General features: G+C 32.3%; 1 protein-coding gene across 1 annotated transcript; it reads right to left on the reverse strand.

The window, feature by feature from the left end:
• Positions 1–4272: 4272 nt before the first annotated feature.
• On the reverse strand, positions 4273–6297 carry LOC145005836 (uncharacterized). Its single transcript, XM_078964954.1, has 4 exons — positions 5540–6297; positions 5349–5450; positions 4895–4962; positions 4273–4808 (listed from the first exon to the last, which is right to left on the reverse strand). Exons 1-4 carry the CDS (start codon positions 6164–6166, stop codon positions 4628–4630), a joined length of 978 nt encoding a protein of 325 aa, XP_078821080.1. The 5' UTR covers positions 6167–6297; the 3' UTR covers positions 4273–4627.
• Between the last annotated feature and the right edge of the window lie 16228 nt (positions 6298–22525).

Genomic DNA, 22525 nt, shown 5'->3' on the forward strand with positions numbered 1-22525 from the left:
ACCGACGACTGAAGCCTCTATCACCGGCGACGGGTGATTCCTGATTTTTAGAGGTTATTCCAGATTTTGTTTCCAATTTCTTTTCTTTCCATTAACTTTTTAAGTGATTATCTATTGATTTGGGTTTTTGATTTTGGGTATTAAGTTTTGTTGAGCTGAAATTTCAGGTTGTCATCATCACCACCAAAGCTATCGGATTTTCTTCCCACCACAGCACCACCACCATTCTAATTCCATTCCATCACAGGTTCTATTCCATTTCATTAAGTATTCTAATCTAGTTCTCCATATTGTATGCATTATGTATGTATGTAACATGTATGATGTAAGTATATGAAATAGAATGCATAAATGTATGCAATGTGTATATATTGATATGTAATATGTGTATATATGTATCGAAAAAATGAAAAAATAAGGTTGGATGCTATAATGAATATGTAATATGTGTGGGATGTATGTTTAAGTGAATTTGTCTATATTGTAATGTGTATGATGTATGGAAAAAATGTGTGTATAATAAATATAGTATAGAAAAAATAGAAAAAAAAATAGGGCGCAATAACGTAAAAATGAGAAAAAGTATGATACTATAATGAATATGAAATATGTGTAGGAAACATGTTTAAGTGTATTTGTATGTATAATGTGTATTTATGTACGTAATGTGTGTGTGTGTGTGTGTGTGTATATATATATATATATATATATATATATATATATATATATATATATATATATATATATCTTTACTATCTTATAAAACAAATCTCACTATTTCTAAAAATAGATTGAATAAAATAATAATATTTTTTTAGACGTTCAAATCATTAAGCTAATTGTACAACTAATCACTAATAAAATAATATTAAAATTTAAACAAACTCATATAAATCTTCTCTTCCAATATTTTGACGAGATCTTTTTAAAAATACTCAACACCCTATAATTTGGTCATTTCATAAATTTTCTTTATTTTTAATATGACATGTTTTCTAAAACAAACTAATGATTGAATTGAAAATAATCATTCTCCATAGAAAAGAAATTAATTATCGAAACAAACTATTTGTCGCCCGCCGCTTTGCGCGGGTAAACGGCTAGTATATATATATATATATATCGAGGGCATTTTTGGAAAGTACAATGCTATAATTGAAAAAAAATGGATTTTTTGTGTATTTGTATGCAACTTGGAAAGTACAATGGCCAATGTTATGGGCCTTAGACATAAAGGTGATGAGCTAGGGAATGACCACCTCTAGTAGGCTTTGACCGCGGTCAGCACGAACAGGATAGTAAGTTATATTATGCTATATTTATTTGCTATTTTTATTAATTTATTATAAATTATTGTGACTAATATATTTAATTGTATTTTTTCAACTCATTTTTTTTTTGTAAAAATAAAAAGAAGGGGCTTAACTAAAAACATTGAGCTAGGAAAGTTGATACAAGAAAATAATGGAAAGCCTGTGAATTTGGATTTCGACAGAGAGATCACATATTCCCCTAGCTATAAGGCTGCTAATTGGTTTACTCATGGGATTGGGAGGTATATGTGGATGAACATCCCTTTCAGCATATCTAGTTAGGTCAATGTTTCCCCCGGTTTAAGGAATACAACAGTCGTGCATCTAAATGTAACTTGGATAATATTTTAAGTTTAGATGTGATGGTTATTTAATTAACTAACTTTATTTGTACTTGTGGAATAAGTTTAATTTAGATAAAGTTAATATAGATCTCCATCGTCTTCAGTTCTTGCAGAGCATTGATGCGAGTCTTGCAAAAATTTACAGAGGCTGGAGAAGTAAAGTCCATGCTTATTTTAAGGATATCGGGGGGTCTGCAGATATCCCAATGGGATTAGATAACACATCCCAAGGGTATGTCATGTGAAAATTGGGCGCATACAATCAAACATTTTCAAACACTTTTACTTTTAAAGTGTTTGGGTTTGTATATCATTTCCTGTTTTAAAGAGAGTCGGTTTGAGCTCCTATATCAATGGCTATTTGAAAGAAGTAAGTTATGATATATTTAACTGCTTATTTAAAGTATTACTAATTTATTTTTTAATGTAACGTAGGATATCACTCAGATCGAAGCATTTTGTAATTAAGGCTAATACCAATCGCTAAGGGATATTCACTAGCCCTCTAATCGAGCAACAATACGTAAGTGGTTAATTTTTATTTTCATATAAATGTTTAATTGCCAATGGGTATTTAGTAGTCTAACTTTTATAATGTTTATCGTTTTTTTAAAAATACAAAATGCTTTACTCCATGAAATCAATCAACAAACCCAATCTTTTTCTAAAGCAAGCAGTCTAACACCAACATGATCTAAAAATGTTTTGAAATAATATTGGGAGTTCGACGCGGATATATCAGATGCATTGGATGTAAACCTTCTATGGTTGTGTGTATGAAGGATCAGGAACAACCGATGACACAACAGCCCCCACACTCACATGTATTTTTTAGTTTAAGTTGAAAAGTCTAATGCTATTATGGAAAAAGTAAAAAAGTAAGATGTTATAATGATATGTTGGTAATTGTTTGTTTAGTATATAGTACAATTCTATAATGTAAAGTAGAATGTTATAATGATATGTTGGTTATGGTTTGATATGTTGATATTTTGTATGTGGTAATTTTTGGAAAGTACAATGCTATAATGGAAAAATGAAAAAAAAAAAAACAAAAAAACCAACAAAATACAATGGTATAATGAATATGCAATATTGTGCATCATGTACTTTGGTTATAGTTTGATATGTTGGTATTTTGTAGTTTGGTAATTTTTTAGAAAGTATAGTACTATGATGGAAAAAAAAGTACAATGTTATATTTTATATGCAATATTGAGTATCATGTAGCTTTGTTATAGTTTGATATGTTGGAATTTTGTAGTTTGGTAATTTTTTCGAAAGTACGATGCTATAATGGAAAAATGAAAAAATACAATGTTATAATGTATATATTGTGTAAGATGTATTTTTAAGTGTATTTGGAAAGTAGAATTCTATAATGATATGTTGGTTATAGATTAATATGTTGGTCTTTTTATTTTGGTATTTTTTTTTTAAAATACAATGTTATTATGATAATATATTTCGCTTTCTTTGTAGATGGAAATGCTACAAACAATACTAAAGGACCCGACCTGTACGACGACACTAGAAAATTGGTTTCGCTCATTGTTGTCATGAAATGATAACGAATGAAACAATGAGAGTGATGAGGACGAGTTGCTACTTTTTTAAGATTTTATGAAATGTTTTGTTTGAGTTAATATTTTGTACTTTGTTTGGATGAATATATTGGACCGTTTGTGTAAGGAATAATATTTTGGATTAATATTTCTGCAAAATTAAGTTTTGTAATAGTTTTTATACACGTTATATTGTTTCTTATAATTTCAATTTTAAATAAAAAATGAAAAAAATATTCTAGCGGTGACACTTAGGTATTAGTGGCGACATAACATTAACGGCGACAGAAAGTATTAGTGGCGACGAAGCATTAGCGGCGACATATTGATCATTAGCGACGAGGCAACAACGACGACCCTTTTACGGCGACATGTTGCCGATAATAGCTTTAGCGGCGACAACCGCATTATTTTGCTGCGACCCGTAGTGTCATAAAAGAAAAACCCCCAATATTGAAAAAAGGGTTCCAACTTTCTCTTTATATTGTTTGACTTCATATAGCATCATTCTCATTAGCTATTCATCTTCCTTAGCTTTTATGGCGATCTTCTTGTCGGGTGGTGTTGAGAGTCTTCTCAACCTTAGGGCATGTTCGACACGGAACGTTTTGGAGCTTCTAACTTCTAGCGTTTGACAATGTTTCTTTTAAAACAAAAAACCTTGTTTGGCACTACAAGTTTCTAGCGTTTAGTTTAATCAATATGCTTCAAATCCAAAAGCTACTTCATGTAGCGTTTAACAAAATGCTACAAACTACAAACTATCCGCTACCTGCTATAAGCTACCCGTTACTAACTAGTTTTGCCGAACACACTCTTAATTAATCATGTTCGTATTAGAGTGAAATTATTCTTTATGGAACAATTGTTTAGTGGTTGTTACTTACGGATAATATTTGACACGATATTTAAACATTTATCCGTTTAAATATTTTATTTTCTTTATACTATATGCTCAATCTAATCGGCAATCAATGAATTTTCGAAGTAGAACACGACATCCTCATGGTTATTATATAAAAGCATGCACATTATCAAGAAATCGTTCATATTTAAAATGGATTAAAATGGGGAAAAATGAACATATATACATGGGCTTTATGTACTCCATTTTGCATATACGGACGTAATTATGTAAATAAAGGATAGATAAGAATGGCCACATTACAACCACTATAGCAAAACGATCTCTAGACACAAAACATTCGCCCTAACAATTACTGTTTAGACTAAGGAAATACTATGGTCCTTATAACCATCACCATTTTGCAGTCACACCTTCATGTATTTTTACAATTTTTTCTATATATATTATTTATCATTTCTTAACAAGATTGAACTAAATCCTGAATAACTTATAATTCAAAACCTGTAACTGAAAAATCTTCCATTCACCACTGAGAGTTTAGCGTAATTCATCTTCTGATATGCAGCTATAGAAGGAACGAGAACTAGTACTAAATGAGGTAAAAGAATCATCATGAAGGAAGTCTTTGAGGTGTTTTGCGAATTCTTTGGGTTTCTCTAGGTTAACTGCATGACCAGCATTTGCAATAACTACCATTCTAGCATTCTCTCCAAGATGTCTGTTAAAATCAACATATATATATGAATAATCATGACCTTATTTAATGGAAAATAAAAATGGGAACCATAAATAAATTGAACTTACCTAAGTAATCTTTCACCAAGGATCAGAGGGAAAATCTGATCTTTCTCTCCCCATAATATCAATGTGGGCTGTTTAATTCGGCACAATAAACAAATTCATTTTCAACAAAGTAACCCACATTAACAAATCTCATACAATCGACCTTAACAACTACATTTCGGATTTTAACCAAGTGGGTATTATCTTTAATTAGTAACACATAATAACAAGTAATAAATCGGTTTTCCTTTTCATAAAAAACATGGATGGCATAATGGCATTACTATACCACGGTTTTTTGTAACAAATGATTAGGAAAACCAACTAATAATTGTTATTAGTGCATGTAATTTTCTAAACGATTCAATTTGGGCTCAAAATCATTGAAGACTACTGAAAGTTGAATTTGTTGTAGCTTAGGTACGTGTTTGAAAAAGGATTTAGTACCATAAAAGAAAAGGTTCTAAGTTCAAACCTGGTTAACCTTCGGCATTCTTGAATATTCTGAATACTGTCTGTCCTTGAGAATTGATTGAATAAGCTCTCTCTTTTCTTTTAAATATTCTGAACACATCACCTACATGCTCCAAAATGACAAATGCAACATATTTTCCACGAGGTACATTCTTATAAGAATAAATAGATGTAAATATGTAACAAACTTACATCAATGAAATCAGCTAGAAAGTAATTTGGGATTCCCTTGACAGGCTTTACAAAAGAAACTTTCATCAATTCCCTCAACTTTTCCGGCGTCTGAGCCAACAAAATCTTCTCAGCCTCTTCCACATTGGAAACTGTGAACAACCCATCTCTCAAGTCCTTCTCCTCCAAACACAAGCCGGAGCAACACACCACCAGCCTCTCCACCACCTCCGGGAACTGCACAGTCATGCTGTACCCAACAAACCCACCATAACTTATCCCAACCAATCTCATCCGCCTCACACCAAACCAATCCACCATCAACTTCATCACACATTTCGCCTGAAAAGATTCGGATCTTTCTGGCCTGGTTGTGAACGAACTACCAAAGAAAAGTAAATCAGGCACAAAGACATTGAATTTAGGGGTGAAGTAAGAAAGGAGGTCTGCGTATTGCCACATGGCGTTGGCGCCAAAGCCATGGAGGAGAAGGAGGTTAGGTTTTGATGGCTTGTAGGTTCTTGGGATCCAGCAATGCATGATTGTGCCATCGCCAAGGTCGTTTGATACAGATCGGAGGCCGGAGAAAGAGAAGAAATAACGATACCATCGATCCTTCATGGTTGTAAAACTAAATAATCTGGCCATGTTTATATATGAAGAGGAAAATTAATTAAAGAAAATTCTTCATGCAAAGCTTTCGCAATGCATGAACGAATATTTCTTGCTGATTGAAAAGAAAGATTTTGTGGGCATGCAATATGCATCCAACCAAAATTGAAAAACCTAAAAGGGTGTCAAATTTGGAAATTGGCTGGGAAATGGGTGTGTGAAAGAGAGGAGATGGTTTGCGAATTAATAAAGGGTCTCCATGCCGACAAATGTCCCAATTTAATTAGATGATTTTTATATGAAATTAATTGTTTTAGCAAGTAATAATCACAAAGACACCCAAATGGTACAACTTATATCAAATATGTTAAAAAGTGGGCAGGAACACAAACATCAAAACTAGAGCGGCCGAAACCATAACATAAAAAATCGTATACATAAGTTTTCCTTTTAAAACTTAGATTGATTTTCCATGTGAACATACACTATATACCATAGGTAGCTAACACTTAAAAACAACATGATGAAATAACAATTTCATATACATTTTGCAATCAATTAATGTTTATTAACATAGTGACATTGCTTTTACAGCAATCACTACTAGAAACATGGGTTTTAAAGAAAGAAGTATCCGTCGCTAAATGTTGTTTGCGATGGATCAACGACAGACTCACTCCATAGGTAATTAATAGGTGGTTAATTTCTCAGCGAGGGTTTTAGCGACGGAGAGGTTTTTCCTTGCGACAAATGTAGCGACAGAATAACCGTCGCTAAATGTCACTCAACACATTTACTTAGGGCATTAGCGACAAAATTTGATAAAATCATTCCGTCACTTTTCTGTCGCAAATTTCAGTGATCAGTTTTTTTTTCCGTAGCAAATCCCTTGCAAAATTTATATACTAATTTCTTTTTTTCGTCATTAATCTGTCGCAAACTTTAGACATGGTTTTTTCCATAGCTAATCCCTTGCAAAATTTATACATTAATTTTTTTTTGTTCCGCTGCTGATCCGTCACAAACTTTAGACATGATATTTTTTCCGTAGCTAATCCCTTGCAAAATTGATGCATTAAAATACTTTTTTTATTCTCACCAATCAGTCGCGAACTTGTAATATCATTTTTTTATTATGATTCTAAAAGAACAAAATACTACAATCATCAAATTTTTATACTAAAAAACATCAAATAACAATACAACCAAACATTATAATACAAAAACTATCAAAGTTTACCAAAGTATCATTCAAAAAACATCCAAAACCAAAACTATCCATATAACATCAAACTCCCAAAGGTTTAACTTCAAAATAACATTTTAGCACCAAGAAATCCAAAGTATGCATCGGGAAATGAGTTTTCACAAAACATAATTTCAAAATAACATTTTAGCTACTCTCTTCATTTCATGTCCATCCAATAATCTTCGGTTCACATTCCTATAAAACATTATTCAAAACAATCAAAAGTATCAAATACAAAAGGTTAACAAATCATTCAAAAACATCAAATACTAATGGTTAACATCATATTACCTCTAATTTTCAATTTCTCATCATATTTTACAAGGCTGCATACATCTTCTCCATTGCTTCATATTTTGCATCAATTTGTTGTTGTTTGGCATCTATTGCTGCAACTTTGGTATCCATTTCCTCACGCATTTGTTGATGTTTAGCTTCCATTTCTGCAGCTTTAGCATCCATTTCCCCACGCATCTCGTTTCGTACACGTTCATAGACAACCTAAAGTACGATGATAGGAAACTCTGTAAGTACAATGCCATGATAGGAAACTTTGTAAGTACAATACCATGATAGGAAACTTTGTAAGTACAATACCATGATAGGAAACTTTGTAAGTACAATGCCATGATTGGAAACTTTGTAAGTACAATGATATGATAGGAAATTTTTATAAAGTACCTTCCAAAAAAGCTCGCACAGATCCAAATCCATATATTCTTCCTTTCTTGACTCCTTCGGAAACATCACACCATGTTTTATTATCCACCATCACCAAACTTAGCCACCATAGCACTTTCATAAGCCTCCTATTATAGCAAAAAAAATATGAAACAACAGAAACATCCAGAAATCCTTTGACGGATGCATGATATGTTGTGCTAAGATACCCATGATCTAACCTTTTGTAAATCCAGTCTCTATCACTACCTGTTGACATAATGACTAGGTACAACCAAATATATAACTACTATTTAGAAATTAGATAATGCAATCATATCCACATTACTAAAAGCATCCTTGGAAACTACAATTATACTATATGAAATATTTATTTTTATTATCACTATGCAGTCATATTCCAAAAACTATAACGACTAAAAATGTAATTTTGGAAAATTAAAACTACAGGGACAAGAATTGTAATTCTTGTAAACTAAAAGCTTCAGGGACCAAAAAGATAATTCTAGAAAAGTAGAACTATAGGGACCAAAAGTGTCTTGCTTATTTCCCTCTTTCATAGTGACCAAAATTGTAATTCCAGAAATTTAAAACTTCAGGGACAAGAAATTTAACTTTTGCAAATCAAAAACTACAGGGACTAAAAATGTAATTTTGTAAAAATAAACTACATCCCGCAAACTAAAAACTTTAGGGACCAAAAATATAATTCTGGAAAACTAAAACTATAGGAACCAAAAGTGTCTTTTGCTTATTTCCCACTTTCATAGTGACCAAAAGTGTAATTCCTGAAATTTAAAGCTATAGTGACTAAAAATATAATTCCAGAATATTAAAACTACAGGGACCTAAAGTGTCATTTGCATATCTTTTGTTATCTAATGTAATACTATACAATCTTTTCAAAAAAATAATTTTTTATATATTTTAATTTCTTGTACCTAATTTTTTTTAGTTAATGTGGTTATACAGATGTTATATCAAGTTGTATGATTTTCCTCAAACATCATCAAGTGAAGAAAATGATGAGCTGGCAAAAATGTCTGCTTCACAAAAGAAGAAACTGAGGCAAAAACAGAGGAAGGCTGAAGCAATGGCGAAAAAGGTATATTTTATTCTTATTCAACAAAAAGATGAAAACAACAAAGCCTTGTCCTCAAAGAAGATTCCAGAAGCTTCTACAGATGGAGGTGTAGCAAAAGACGAAAATGCCCCTAATGTTACTAAAGTAAAAACACAAAAAATGACAACAAATATTAAGAATCATTTAATGAATCGGACTCAAGCTTAGAATCAGAATCATTTGGCAGGTCTTTGAAAAGTCCAAAAAATATTAAAACCGTGAAGAAAAATGTTGTGACATCCCCAAAATCACGGCCATAAAAGACCGATTTTGTTTATGCTTTATAAAAATCAGAGTACTTCATTTTATAAAAATGTTGCAGAATTTGTTCCTAGAAAAACACGATAAATACGTTATTAAAACATTTTCGAAGAAACGTATTTTTATTCATCTTAAAACGTTTGGGATGTCATCGTTAATACAGAAACATAAGCATAAACAGAACTTACAATTATTTACACTAGTGATCTACATCTCTTTAAATCTCTCAGTGTAATGTCACTTCATATCGCCACCTGTGATGTAAATAAACTGAGTGGGTCAGGTTGGTAAACCTGGTGAGTACATAGGGTTTTCAACCCACAATAATATAGTTATTATGTTTAAACAATCAAACAATCAACCCAATTACCCATCCCCATTATCTTCTTTTAGTCTTTCCTAAAGATATTATCTCAAGGGTCATCTCCTATATCATATTTACTTCTCATCTCCTTACATCGTATTTCCTTACATGATTGTTCCTACGAACTTTACCTAAGGATCATCGCCTACATTGCACAGACAATACTAATCCGAGGATTACTCCCTCAATATGTGTCTAGCAAGAGTTAGGGTATCATCGCATGATTACGCAGCCACAACATTGCCTGGACTTGTAAATCATGATAAGGGTTAGTCTATCATCACATGAATACGTAGCCACAACATCGCCTGGACTCGTAATTCATAATAAGGGTTAGACTATCATCGCATGAATACGTAGTTACAACATCGCCTGAACTCGTAATTCATCACCTACAGGTTACTAGCCTGCTGGTGTTTCCACAGGGTTGTCTATAATAGTCCGCGGTCACCATCTATACTCTGGTAGATGACTACATCTCCAAATTGTCGGACAAGGTTGTAGTATCCTACATCACTGATTCATAATCACCTATCTATCATCACCTTCCTATCATCACCTATCTCTCATTATTTTATTTCATCACTCACCAACTATTTCATCTACCCATGTTTTATCCCAACATATTTGTAGATATAAAATAAATATACAGTTTAAATCATTTAAAACATGTATAAATCATTCATCCAGCATAGACAACAAGTATTCTGACAATATGTACACATAGCACGTAATTTATATTAAAATACTTTATATCTATGTGTAAGATGAAAGGGACCATGCACTCACCTGAAAGGTAGTGACTCAGCACTCGGACAGCGCTTCGATACTCTCAAAACGATATTCCCTCGATAAAACCTAGTACCAGTACCACTAGGGTTTAATCTAACGATAACCGTGACTAATTAATAGTCTGACTATTATTATTATTATATAAGCGTTAAATAACACTCAATATAACTCATAATAATAGCCCAAATACTCATTATAAGTTCCTAATAATGTTACTATATTAAAACATAAGCTATACTAAAGATAGCGTAGGCATAGCTTACTTACAGCGGGTTTTTCGCAAAGTCGGGTTTCGCTGGAGCAGCGTCCCCAAGCCGAAAGATCCTTTTTCTCGGGACTCCGGGAGCCTCAGGGCTTCCTTCGGGTGCTAGGGGGTTTACCTAGGCTTTTAGGGGCTTAAGGGAGCTTAGAGAGAGAGTATAGAGAGAGAAAAAAGAAGGTTGAAGGTGTGAGAATGAATGGAACCCGGCACCTCTATTTATAGGGGTGCTGACTGGCCTACTCGCTGAGTAGGGGGGACCTACTCGCCGAGTTGGTCCATGTGGTGGCCTTCTGGTGGTGCCACGTGTCCAATTCTGGTGGTGCCACGTCACCCTCTATCGCGTATCAGCCTTCAAACTTAGAAAAATCATAACTTTCGCATACGAGCTCCGTTTTCAACGTTATTTATATCCACGCGTAGGTAAAATCAAGATCTACAACTTTCGTTTAGACTCCGTCAGCTAATTCTCGACCGATCTCAAATTTAACAGTAGGAGGCGTTTAGACTGTTAAATGACCGCGAAGAGTTCATAACTCCTTCATCCGGACTCCGTTTTCGTCTATCTTTTTACCATTGAGTTCCTATTAATGAGACCTTCAACTCTCATTTAGGTCGCGTAAGCCAAAAACCGCTCGAACTAAAATTCGAGTTTCGGGTCGTGCACTGCTAAGCCGAATCTTAGAAAAATCATAACTTCTTCATACGAAGTCAGATTTAGGCGTTCTTTTTATTGATGTTCTTAGTTTAACATATTCTATGACTTTTGTTTAGATTGCTAAGGCTAAAAAGTCTTCTATCGTAAATTCACTATTTACGTCTCCCGGTGCCGTGTCGGTTTTGCCGTAAAACTTCGGCGGGCCATAACTTCTTCGTTATAGCTCGGATTTCGGCGTTCTTTATATGTACGGAAACCTTGTGACATATTCTACAACTTGGTTAAGATTATTTATTCTAAATAATCTTTTGTCGAAAAGTCATTTTCAACCCCTATTGCCTCTAAATTGACTAGCCCGGATCTGCGGGCGTTACAAATGTGCGCCTGGAACAATATTTGGGTACACCTGGAACAATATTTGGGGATAACATTGATGATAGTTCTGATGAAACGCAGATTCCAACACACGAACTCCATCAAGAAATCCATCATCATCAGGGGAAAGTGATTCCAACATTGACTCTAGAAGATATGGTAATTGGATTTATTTATTTTCTTCACTAATTTTAATTTATGCCACATAAAAAAAACATTGATTTTTATTTCTTTTTATAATCATGTATTTTGAATTTGTATTAGAAGTGAAAAGAAATGAAGGTGGTGGAAACAACATGAACTCATAGTAAGTTTGGTGATATACAGTTTCCCATTTCTTGTTTAAGGGTAAAATGGTCATTTGAAACTATATAACATGATAGGAGCGGGTTGAAGAACATATCAATGGCTGAGCTTTTGAAAAGTTCAAGTAGATACAAGAAAGCCAGAGTCACTGCTGCATCACAGTCACAGGTCAATGATACAGAAAGCGAGCATGTTGACTTTGTTCCAGAAGTCAACATGCGGCTAAGAGATAAGTTTAGGGGCATATCTTTAGGTTTGCAATACTTTTTGCACTTTAAAAATGACAAGTTATGAGGTGGAGGATCCTGCTGTTCCATGAACTCACTTGTGATTCTCCAGTCAAGAAACCTTTTTTTTCCCCTAAAATTAAAAAGTTCTTTATATGTTATTAAAAGAATTAAAAATAGAAATATAAACAGTGTCATTAATGTTGCAACATGAATGACAATGGTATCATATAACATTTATATTTATAATAATTTGAACTGAAATCTGCACAAAAGACTTTGGTCAAAAGTATAATAGGTACTATGAGCAAAGCTTATTCATTGTGAATGATAAAACATTTGTATAGCCTATTTCATCACCATTCTAATTGACATTTGCATTGGCTTTAAGATTGGGCTATATATCCCAAACACTCCCCTATCTTCTCAGTTTCATAGGGTATTTAAGACATTTGACAAATTGTCAAACTCAAACACTTTCCCTGTATATTAACACAATATTAATAGGTTGGTTGGTAAAACCTCATATGAAAAGGTAGTCGATTGACATCACTTATTGACAGAGGGTAAATTGGTTATTTATTTTATTCAAACAATTCATTCAGTCCAAAAAAGAAACAAAACATTTTAAGCTAACTGTTATAGAATCCCAAATTGGTCATTTATCACTTATGTTATGTTACTATTTGAATCTTGTATCTTCTCTCTCATCAAACACCAGCTTGCTGAACACATAATATATCTACTTATGTTATTGTTATCATGAATTGGAAAGATAATAATTGGTCTGGAATCTCCCCCAGTCCTTCATTTTGAGCACTAGGACTTTGACCTGACCTAAGAAGGTTTTTTTGGGCTTGGTTGATGTGCACATATAGATATAATCCAATCATTGTAATCTATCTCTGAATGTGTTCTTTTGTGTTGAAAGGTACGCTGAAAGGTAAATTGGTCATTTATTTTACATGAAGATTCGAAATGCTCTTATTTTGCTTATAAAAGTCTCAAATGTTACTAGAAAAAGTGGGATTCATGTATATAATGTGGAGAGATAAGAGGGACATCGATTGAATCAAGCCCTAAATCAAGTTCTAATTCTAACATTCAAGGTGATTCATGTATATAATGTGGAGAGATAAGAGGGACATCGATTGATAAAGAAAAAAATGAGAAATTAAACCCTGACAAAGTATATTGTGCAATTGAACTAAAACTAACCTAAGAGGGATGAGATTTACCTGAATCGGAAAGTTAATGAAGAATACTTTCAGCTTTAAAAATGTAGAGGTTGTCGGAATCGAGTGAGTAGTGTCGTCATCTGTTCAAACAGAGATTGTGACATGGAATTGGGTTAACAGATTGAAGGGAACTTCTATGTCGTCATATGTTCAAAAATCATGTCCAGAGTCCAGAGTGATAAAGTTGGAGGGAAGGAAAAGCATATCAGAATTTTCAATGCATTTCTTGAAGATGGAACTGGGTTGTGCCAATTTCAGCTAGAGATTGGCGATAGAAAAACAAAACGCACATACCCAAAATATAGTTTCCGTCGATGTTCTCTCCCTAAACGCGTACCAGCTGGCGCAATTTTTTTATCCGTCATTGAACCTTAGCTAAGGCCTTTCATTTTTTGACTGATTAGCGAGGGATAGTGGTGCATCAATAAATACTTGCGAGATCAGTAGCTGATCCCTCAGTAAATCCTCACTAATATTCCACATGTTAAATAAATAAAATAACTATCAAAAACATAACAAAAACATGGTAGATCTGTCGTAATTCCCTAGCTATAAGTCTAAATTTTGCTAGAGAACAAATTCGTAGCAAAATTCGTAGCTGAAACTCAAGTTTCTAGTAGTGAATTGATTATACTAACTAGATGAACAATTGAACTTTTAACCAATATTATAATTAAGTAATACATTAATAAACACATTTTTATCAAACAAAATCTAAAATTCTAATTAAGTTGTGTCGGATGTCCTCGATTTTTAGATTATAAAAATGAATAGGCTAAATAATAACATATAATAAAAAGTTGTCATAAAAAATTGTCAGCCTACTTTTTATTTTATGGTTTCAAAACAATTATTCATCTTCATAATTTCAAATTTTATGGTTTCAAAACAACTATTCATCTTCATAGAGAAAGAAATACAGAGGCACTTATTAGTTATCACTTTTAAAAGAAAGAGAGAAAAAATAGAGAGATGGAGGTAGAGGGAGTGTACAAGTTTTTTCTTTGATGGAGAGATCTAGCAATGTGATTGAAGGTCGCCGGTGGATGTGACAATAGTCATAGACCATACATAACACTTAGAAGCCATTTACGGATTTAAGAGTCTTTAAGGACTCAAGAACTTGCAATAATCCTAAAGGAAAGAACGAAGTTGGTTCCTCTTCTATGAATATGGTGGAAGGTAATATTCTAAAATCTCCAACAAGTCTAAAGGTAGAAGGAAACAAAAATGAAAAAATAGTTTGTTGGAGTTGTAGAAAACATGTCCATTTCAAGAAATATTGTCGCCTTGATAAGTGAACAAAGATGTTGTTCCAAGTAGATCTAGGGAGCCATAAAAGCAACAAGGTCAAAATTATGATATTATGCAAAATTTTAATATTGTTTGGAATTATTTTTTTGTTATTTCTGATGCATTTTATGTGCATGATGATTATGTTACATGATGGGTTGATCATAGTACTACAAGTCCTGTTTTCAAGGATTTACGTTGGTTTAAAGAATGTCAACCAATTGATGATGGATCTGTTGTGAATATGAGAAATGTTGTAACTAAACCAATCAACGGATTATGATTTGTTTTAGTTAATTTTACTATTGGGAAATGTTTGTGCTAAGACAATGTATTTTATGTACCAGGTATTCGAAAGAATCTCTTATGTGAAATAGTTTTAAATAAGTGTGGTTACAAACAAGTGTTGGAAAGTTACATGTATATTTTATCAAGACATGGTACTTTTGTTGGATTTGGTTACGTATGTAATGGAATGATTACGCTTAATCTTAATTATCCTTCTTATGATAATTTCATTTGCACGACTTTAACTACTACTTGTAGTAACATGAATAAATCAAATTTAAGGCAGACAAAACTGCAAAATTGGTCATTGTGGTTTGCAAAAAACTTTGGATACAGTCTAAAAAGTTTTCAACTTGCATGGAAGGTCCAAAATCAAAAATTGGCTTTGGTTTTAGTCCTTGAAAATTTGAAAGGACTATTTTGCCCTTATTATTTATTTTTCACATTTTCTTTATTTGTTTTAATTATTTTATTATTAAAAAAAGCAAAAGAAAAGAAAAATAGAAGGATGGGGTCCACCCCACCTGATTTCTCTCTCTCTCTCTCTCTCTCTCTCTCTCCCTCTCTCTCTCTCTCTCTCTTTCTCTCTCCACCCACCTCTCTCTCTCTCTCTCTCTCTCTCTCTCCACCCACCATCTTCCCCATTCTTTCTAATTTTTTCTCCCTTGAATCCCAATCTTGAACATGATACCTAAATTTAAAAAACTTATAATTTGGTTTAAGATAAAATCTAATAGAAAAAATTGATATGGATAAACAAATAAATGCTTGTTTCATTCATTCAGAAATGGCTCAGTTAGGTTAAAGCTCATTGTTCGTCTTCTACAAAACCCCCAAAAGATAGCAACTTTTTCCTTAATCTTGTTGTCTAAAGAACACTGCGTGAATAATCCGACCGTTGAGCAACACCACCATTCAACCTCAAATACATCTCAATCGCGATAACATTGTTCTGAACATGATAGTTTCATACATTTCTCAAAATCAGGTAATAACGAACAAGAAATTAAGCTAAGAATCGACCCAGGTGAAGAAATTTGAAACTTCAGAAGAAATTATTTGATATAATGGTAGTGAATGCCAGTTCATGTTCCAAATTAAAGATGAAACTAACCTCCAAAATGGGACTATGAGATTGATCGGACAAATTGGAAGGAAGTGCACCAGGTAGAAAGGATTTAAGTATTGAGGAAGATGACCTGATATGAGAGAGAGAGAGAGAGAGAGAGAGAAATCAGGTGGGGTGGACCCCCCCTTCTATTTTTTTTTTAAATTATAAAACAATTAAAACAATTAAAGAAAATGTGAAAAATAAATAATAAGGGCAAAATAGTCCTTTCAAAATTTCAAGGACTAAAACCAAAGAAAATTCTTGATTTTGGACCTTCCATGCAAGTTGAAAACTTTTTGGATCCTATCCAAAGTTTTTTGCAAACCACAGGTACCAATTTTGCAGTTTTGTCTTTAAGGCATGATAGACTAGGACATATCCATTACAAGAGATTGATAGACATGTCCAAAATGATTTTAATTCCAGCTTTTGACATGAATAATAAAAACTGTAAAACTTACTAGTAAAATAAGATCACTAGACAACCTTTAAAGGATATTGTTAGGGAATGCAAGGTGTTGGAACTCATACATATTGACTTATGTGATTTTCATGCAACACCTTCACTGGGAAAACAAGTATATCATTACATTTATTGATGATGCATCTGGATATTGTTATTTATGTGATTTATATGTTATGAAAATCGAATGTTGGCGGAATAATATAAACCTTAAGTTCATATGCACCCTAAAGGATCTATGTTCTCACTATGATTTGCAAGCAACTATTGAATATCAAGAACCTAGAAGTACATTATTATTTTCAAAAAATAACTCAAAGGTTATAGAAAATACTTACCTTATGTTTATTATAGTAAGCAAACAATTATTCCTTCTTGATCTAGCTTTAAAAAGGAAGCACCATACGTCTAATGCCTCTAATGGCTCACACCCAAACTCTAGCAAGTTGAGGCTAAAGAAGAGAGAGGAGAGGAAGAATCATATTCATTTCTACCTCTTATAGAAGGGTTGAATGAAATCGTGAACCCTTAGGAGGGTTTATATAGGTGATAGGGAGGTTAAGGATAAGGCAGTATCCTTAGATAAGTCTTATCCTTTTTGCTTTCCCCTAAGGCATCCAGGTTTACTTAGAGCCTAAGAAAAGCTCTAGAAACCATTCTAGAAACCTTATAACCAACCAGAATTTCATCCCTCCTCCTACGGAGGTTCTAGAATTAGTCAATGTTCAAGTTTTAAACATTTTCACCTTTAGTCATTTCACTTTTAATTAATCCAATTAAACCCAAAATTAATTCTAATTAATTTTTGATTAATTCTTAATTAAAAACTACTCTTTTTTATTAATATATTATTCTCATAATATATTAATAAATAATTTATTTGGATTTCAAATTAATTTATTAACTATATAATAAATTAATAAATCAGTCTCTCTTTCTCTCTCTTTCTCTCTCTCTCTCTCTCTTTCTCTCTCCAAATAGCAGTCTAGTAAATTACTAGGTTTGAGGGCAACCCAAAAGGATTTTGCTAATACTTCAAGTTTATACTAATTACTTATTCACTTAGACACCTAATCCATCAGTCTCCCACTTGGATAAGTCTAAAAATAAATTATAGGTATCACTTCTAAATTAATCAGCAAATTATGTTTTCTGAAGCAACTGTCGAACTCTGATCCGATCAGATATTTGTCCTTTAGATAAGTGATCAAATATTCCTTCATTCTACAAGATACCGTATGGACATGAGACATGGATTAGAATCAATCTCATAGTCCAAGATTCTGTTTCCTGATTTCCTGATTTATAATAACTGAAATCAGACTACTAATTAAACACATCAATTAAGTCTAGACTCAGCCAAGCTCTCCAGATGTTGACATGAAATCATCGAAGGGCCCAAAGATATTGCTTTTTTCGTTAGGGCAAAACGAATGAATAAACTTTAACTCATATACCTGTATCTTTTACTCACCAAATCATGCATGATACTACGCTTTATAACATCATGTTACTCGTGACATAATCCATGAAATAATTCTCTAAGTGTCGATTTATCTAATACTTAAATCTCCATTTCGAAGTAGTTATGACCATTATAACAATCTTATTGCAATGTCTAATCCCTATAGACAATCTACACTTCAATTTATGATAGTCTTCATTCACTACTTATTTCCAAAAGTGTGAGTGACTGTGGAATTAAAAAAATCAAATTATTCACGAAATAAAACATGCAAAATGAAACACAATAATAAACGAATTAACTATGGTCTCAAACCAATTGAAAATAAATAAATCTCTATTATTTAATCATCATGATAATTATGGATTTATTCATTGTATAATGGTTCGAGTAATCATCTAACCACTGGACTTAAATAACATCAGTAATGACATGTTATGAACATGCATAGTATGCATCTCTATGGTCCTTCCTTTGTGAATAGATCCATTGGACACTATTCCAATGATGCTCATTTCATAATTCCAAATTCATATCACTATCTAAAATGTAATGGAATTCCAACCTTATATGCATTAACCTTCTGTCATGAGGAGGCTTCAAAGTCATATAGACTGAGCCAACGATATTACAGAATGTTCAATAGTTCAAGCATTAAGCTTGTACTTTTCGAGCAATGTTTCTCAACAAAGGTTTGATATTGATGAGTCTATGTTGTTTGACATCTATCAAAAAAAAGTTAGTGGTATCTATTAAAGTAAAAGGTAAAGTGTCTTAGTTATTTGACTTAATCCTTGTTAAACTAATTACCCTTGTGCTTAAATTATTTTCAACAAGGCTAAGATCCTTATTTTGCTTCCAGTTATGAGGAGGTTACGTAATTGAAAAGGGAAGCCATTTAGGTATGTAACGTTTTTATTAATTTGAATTTCTATGAAAGTTTTAGATCTTTGTGGGATTCATTGACATCTATTATGTTATTTGGCATGCTTAATCTGTTCAACACTAATTTTCTTGTGTACGGTTTGCCAAGAGCGGTCTCATAGGTCCTGACTATAAATTGTCTCATGTGTTATCCAGCCTAGAAATCTCGGGTACAACGGATATCACATCACCATCACTAATGTCTATGTGATGTGTAGGCTTCGCTACTTCACCACATCGGAAGAAAATTAGCTCAAATGTATGTACTTATTATCGATAGCGTTTAATTTGCATTTTAAAAAAATGGGTTTTTTCTTTTCCAAGTTATAACCTTTAACTTTAATTTTAGGAAAATCATTTTATACCATTTTAGAACTTTTTAAAATTAATTTTACATTTTTCTATAATTTATTTGCAAGTTTTATTTGTTAACTTATTAACCAAACTTTGTGATTATTGAATTATTTTCAAAACCATTTTCTAGCATCGAAGCCTAAAAAAATATATAAAACAATAAACCTACAACAACATGAAAATAACGGTATCAATTATGCCTCATATCCGGTGTTGTAGCCCAACGGTATCCGGTGTTGCCCTCCCTACTTGAGGTTGAAGGTTCAAGTCCCGTCGTGGACATAGGTGGATTTAGGTGTAGTTTAGGAGTAGGTTAGATTTACCGTTTCAAAAAAAATTATGCCTCATATCCTACTTGATTTTCCGGTGAACTAACACACAAATGGTCAATCAAGGGACAATCCATAAGAAGTGTGTTGGTTCCCACAAAACATCTCCAAGTGATGCATGGATGATCCACATTATTGAAACGAATTCTCCATGACTCCCTTTGGTTGTCTCCATTATCATTTACATTTTAATTAAAAAATAAATTCTAATCTATTTCTATACTGTTTTTTCAAGTCCATAGAATTAAAAAAAAAACAAACAACGTGCAAGTCATATTTATTATTACAAACCAATAACAAATCAATACAAACAAACATCACACATATAGGTCTAGAGAGACAACTGATATCGGATCCATACAAACACAAATTTTTGTATATTATAAATCTGTAGTGCCAAGTATACACGAGTGCATATTTTGGTAAAAATTGATTAATCATACGATTTTGACACCATTAAAAATCAATATTAGTTTATATGATTAAAAGTCAACAAAATAAATTTTGAAAACATAAAATATAAACAAAATTGATGTTTTTGCATGTATTTGTTTCATTTCAAAACCATCCAAACAATCAACATGAAAGAGTATCAAAATATTCGAGAAAGCACATTAGTTTCATTTTATACTCTTTGAAATAAAATAACATGTCACTTCATCTATTTTACAAGCCATAAGATTTTTTTCTTGAAACATGAACCTTAGTTTTTTAAAATTAAGTTTTCATGTATTTTAGCTTCCAAATGGCATTTTTTTAATAAAGCCAAAACAACACCTAAACCTCCAAATTTTTAAGGTTTAGAAGGCTAAAAAATAGCCCCATTTTGTTGTTTAAAAAAGTATAACTAAATAGTCCCTTTTGTGCACTATTTTCATGTTTAAAACGTCACATTTTCATGTTCAAAAACATATCTTAAACCTTTCTTTTTTGAATACGCAATCAAAATAGCCCCAAGAGCTTAAAAAACAACGTGCATGCTATAAAAAGCAGCCACGGTAAAGGTTGTCCAGAACAGATTTTTGGGCTTGAATTTTTAGATAAAACATCATTTTTAGATACTTAAACACCCACTAAATGTTGTTTAAAAACTCCTTCATGAATCTTATTTTAGAGAAGAAAGAAGAAGCTAAAACTCTCAAGAAGACCTTCAATATCAACTCATAAGATTTCTACATAGATATTCCTAAAATGTGTACAACAACTTGCTCATATTTGATTATAAGAAGAAAATGAAGTTACTTCTAAAACGCTATACAAGTGGCTTTGATAGCACTGTTGGAAGAAGAAAACTTTCATAAAACGGAAGCTTATATACATAAAATAAACATACACGTCTTCTTTTGTCATATGATCCATGTACAAAAGTGCTTGCAACTAAAATAAAGTAGAATAAGAAGAAATTGACCATCTAAATGATATGGAGGATCCAAGGAAGAATACATCTAGCATGTGCACACCCAAAGCTCCAAACTCGATGCAAGACTTCTTTTCTCATATTGAATTATTTAAGAACACTAAGAACAACACCTAGTATAAATCTTGGATGAAATTAGAAAGAGAGGAGAGGGAGAGAGATGGAGAGAGAAAGAGAGGGAGCGAGAGATGAAATTTAGAGAGAGGAGGGCTGGTTTTTGGTCAAGTCTCTCACCTCGTGAAACCTTCGTGTGTCCTTAAAATGAGAGAGAGATATCACTTGTAATCCTGATAGAATCTTTCATAATTTCTAGCCAACAATCATTCGAGAGATATCACTTGTAATCCTGATAGAATCTTTCATAATTTCTAGCCAACAATCATTCATGCAACCTGTTTTGTTTTTTCTTTATGTTCCAAAAATCATCAATGCAAATAATACATTTATCCGTCTTATTAGTTTGATTAAGTACAAGTCACCACTTTAAATAATAAAACATGACAGTATTGTTCATCTTTAATTTCTAGTTCTTGCATCTATTGTTTGGACTTTGTGTGCGACCCACTACGGTATATGAATTATGATGTGCAAATGGGCATATCTCAAAAAAAAAAAAAAAAAAAAAAAAAAAGGCTTCCTTTTACCTTAATTAGGATAAACAATTGAGCTAAAATATTTGTTATGATTCGGTAGAACTGGATTTTAAATCCTATTTTAGCATACAATCAAATATTGTAAGTGTTTAGGAAGTATTCATATATATAGTTTCTCGTTAATGCCTATTCTACTAATATGTTTCCAGCTTTTGTTTATTTGATCCAAATATATATATAAGTTACAACCTCACGAGTCAAAGTCAATGAAAGTAATGTTTTTTTTATTTTTTTTATTTTTTTTTAATTTTCGGTTGTTTTTGTGTATTTGGTATTTCAAAAAAGGAAAATGATAATTTTTTCTTATATTTCTATTATTTTTTAGGTCATCAACAATGTATTAAACTATATAAAGTTCAATGTATTGGCACATTATTATTATATATTTTACACAACTCAATTAAAAATTTCTACAATACATTAAATGTTACCAAGTTGGATGCGACATTACAAAAGCTAATTTTATAATATTTATTTAAGAATTAGAAAACTTTTATTTTTCTTAGTTAAGATTTTAACGGTAATTGAACTCCAAATGTATTTATGCCAAAGTAACATTGAGTGT

This window comes from Lactuca saligna, chromosome 7 (assembly GCF_052625555.1).
Source record: "Lactuca saligna cultivar CGN05327 chromosome 7, ASM5262555v1, whole genome shotgun sequence".
Lineage (NCBI taxonomy): Eukaryota > Viridiplantae > Streptophyta > Magnoliopsida > Asterales > Asteraceae > Lactuca > Lactuca saligna.

Bases quoted from the DNA above. Each gene is read 5' to 3' on its own strand.
- LOC145005836 (XM_078964954.1), bottom strand. From the start codon at position 6,166: ATGGCCAGATTATTTAGTTTTACAACCATGAAGGATCGATGGTATCGT. The intron at 4,963-5,348 runs GTTTGAACTTAG...CGAATTAAACAG, and splicing joins GAATGCCGAAGGTTAACCAG to CCCACATTGATATTATGGGG. The intron at 4,809-4,894 runs GTAAGTTCAATT...TGATTTTAACAG, and splicing joins CTTGGTGAAAGATTACTTAG to ACATCTTGGAGAGAATGCTA.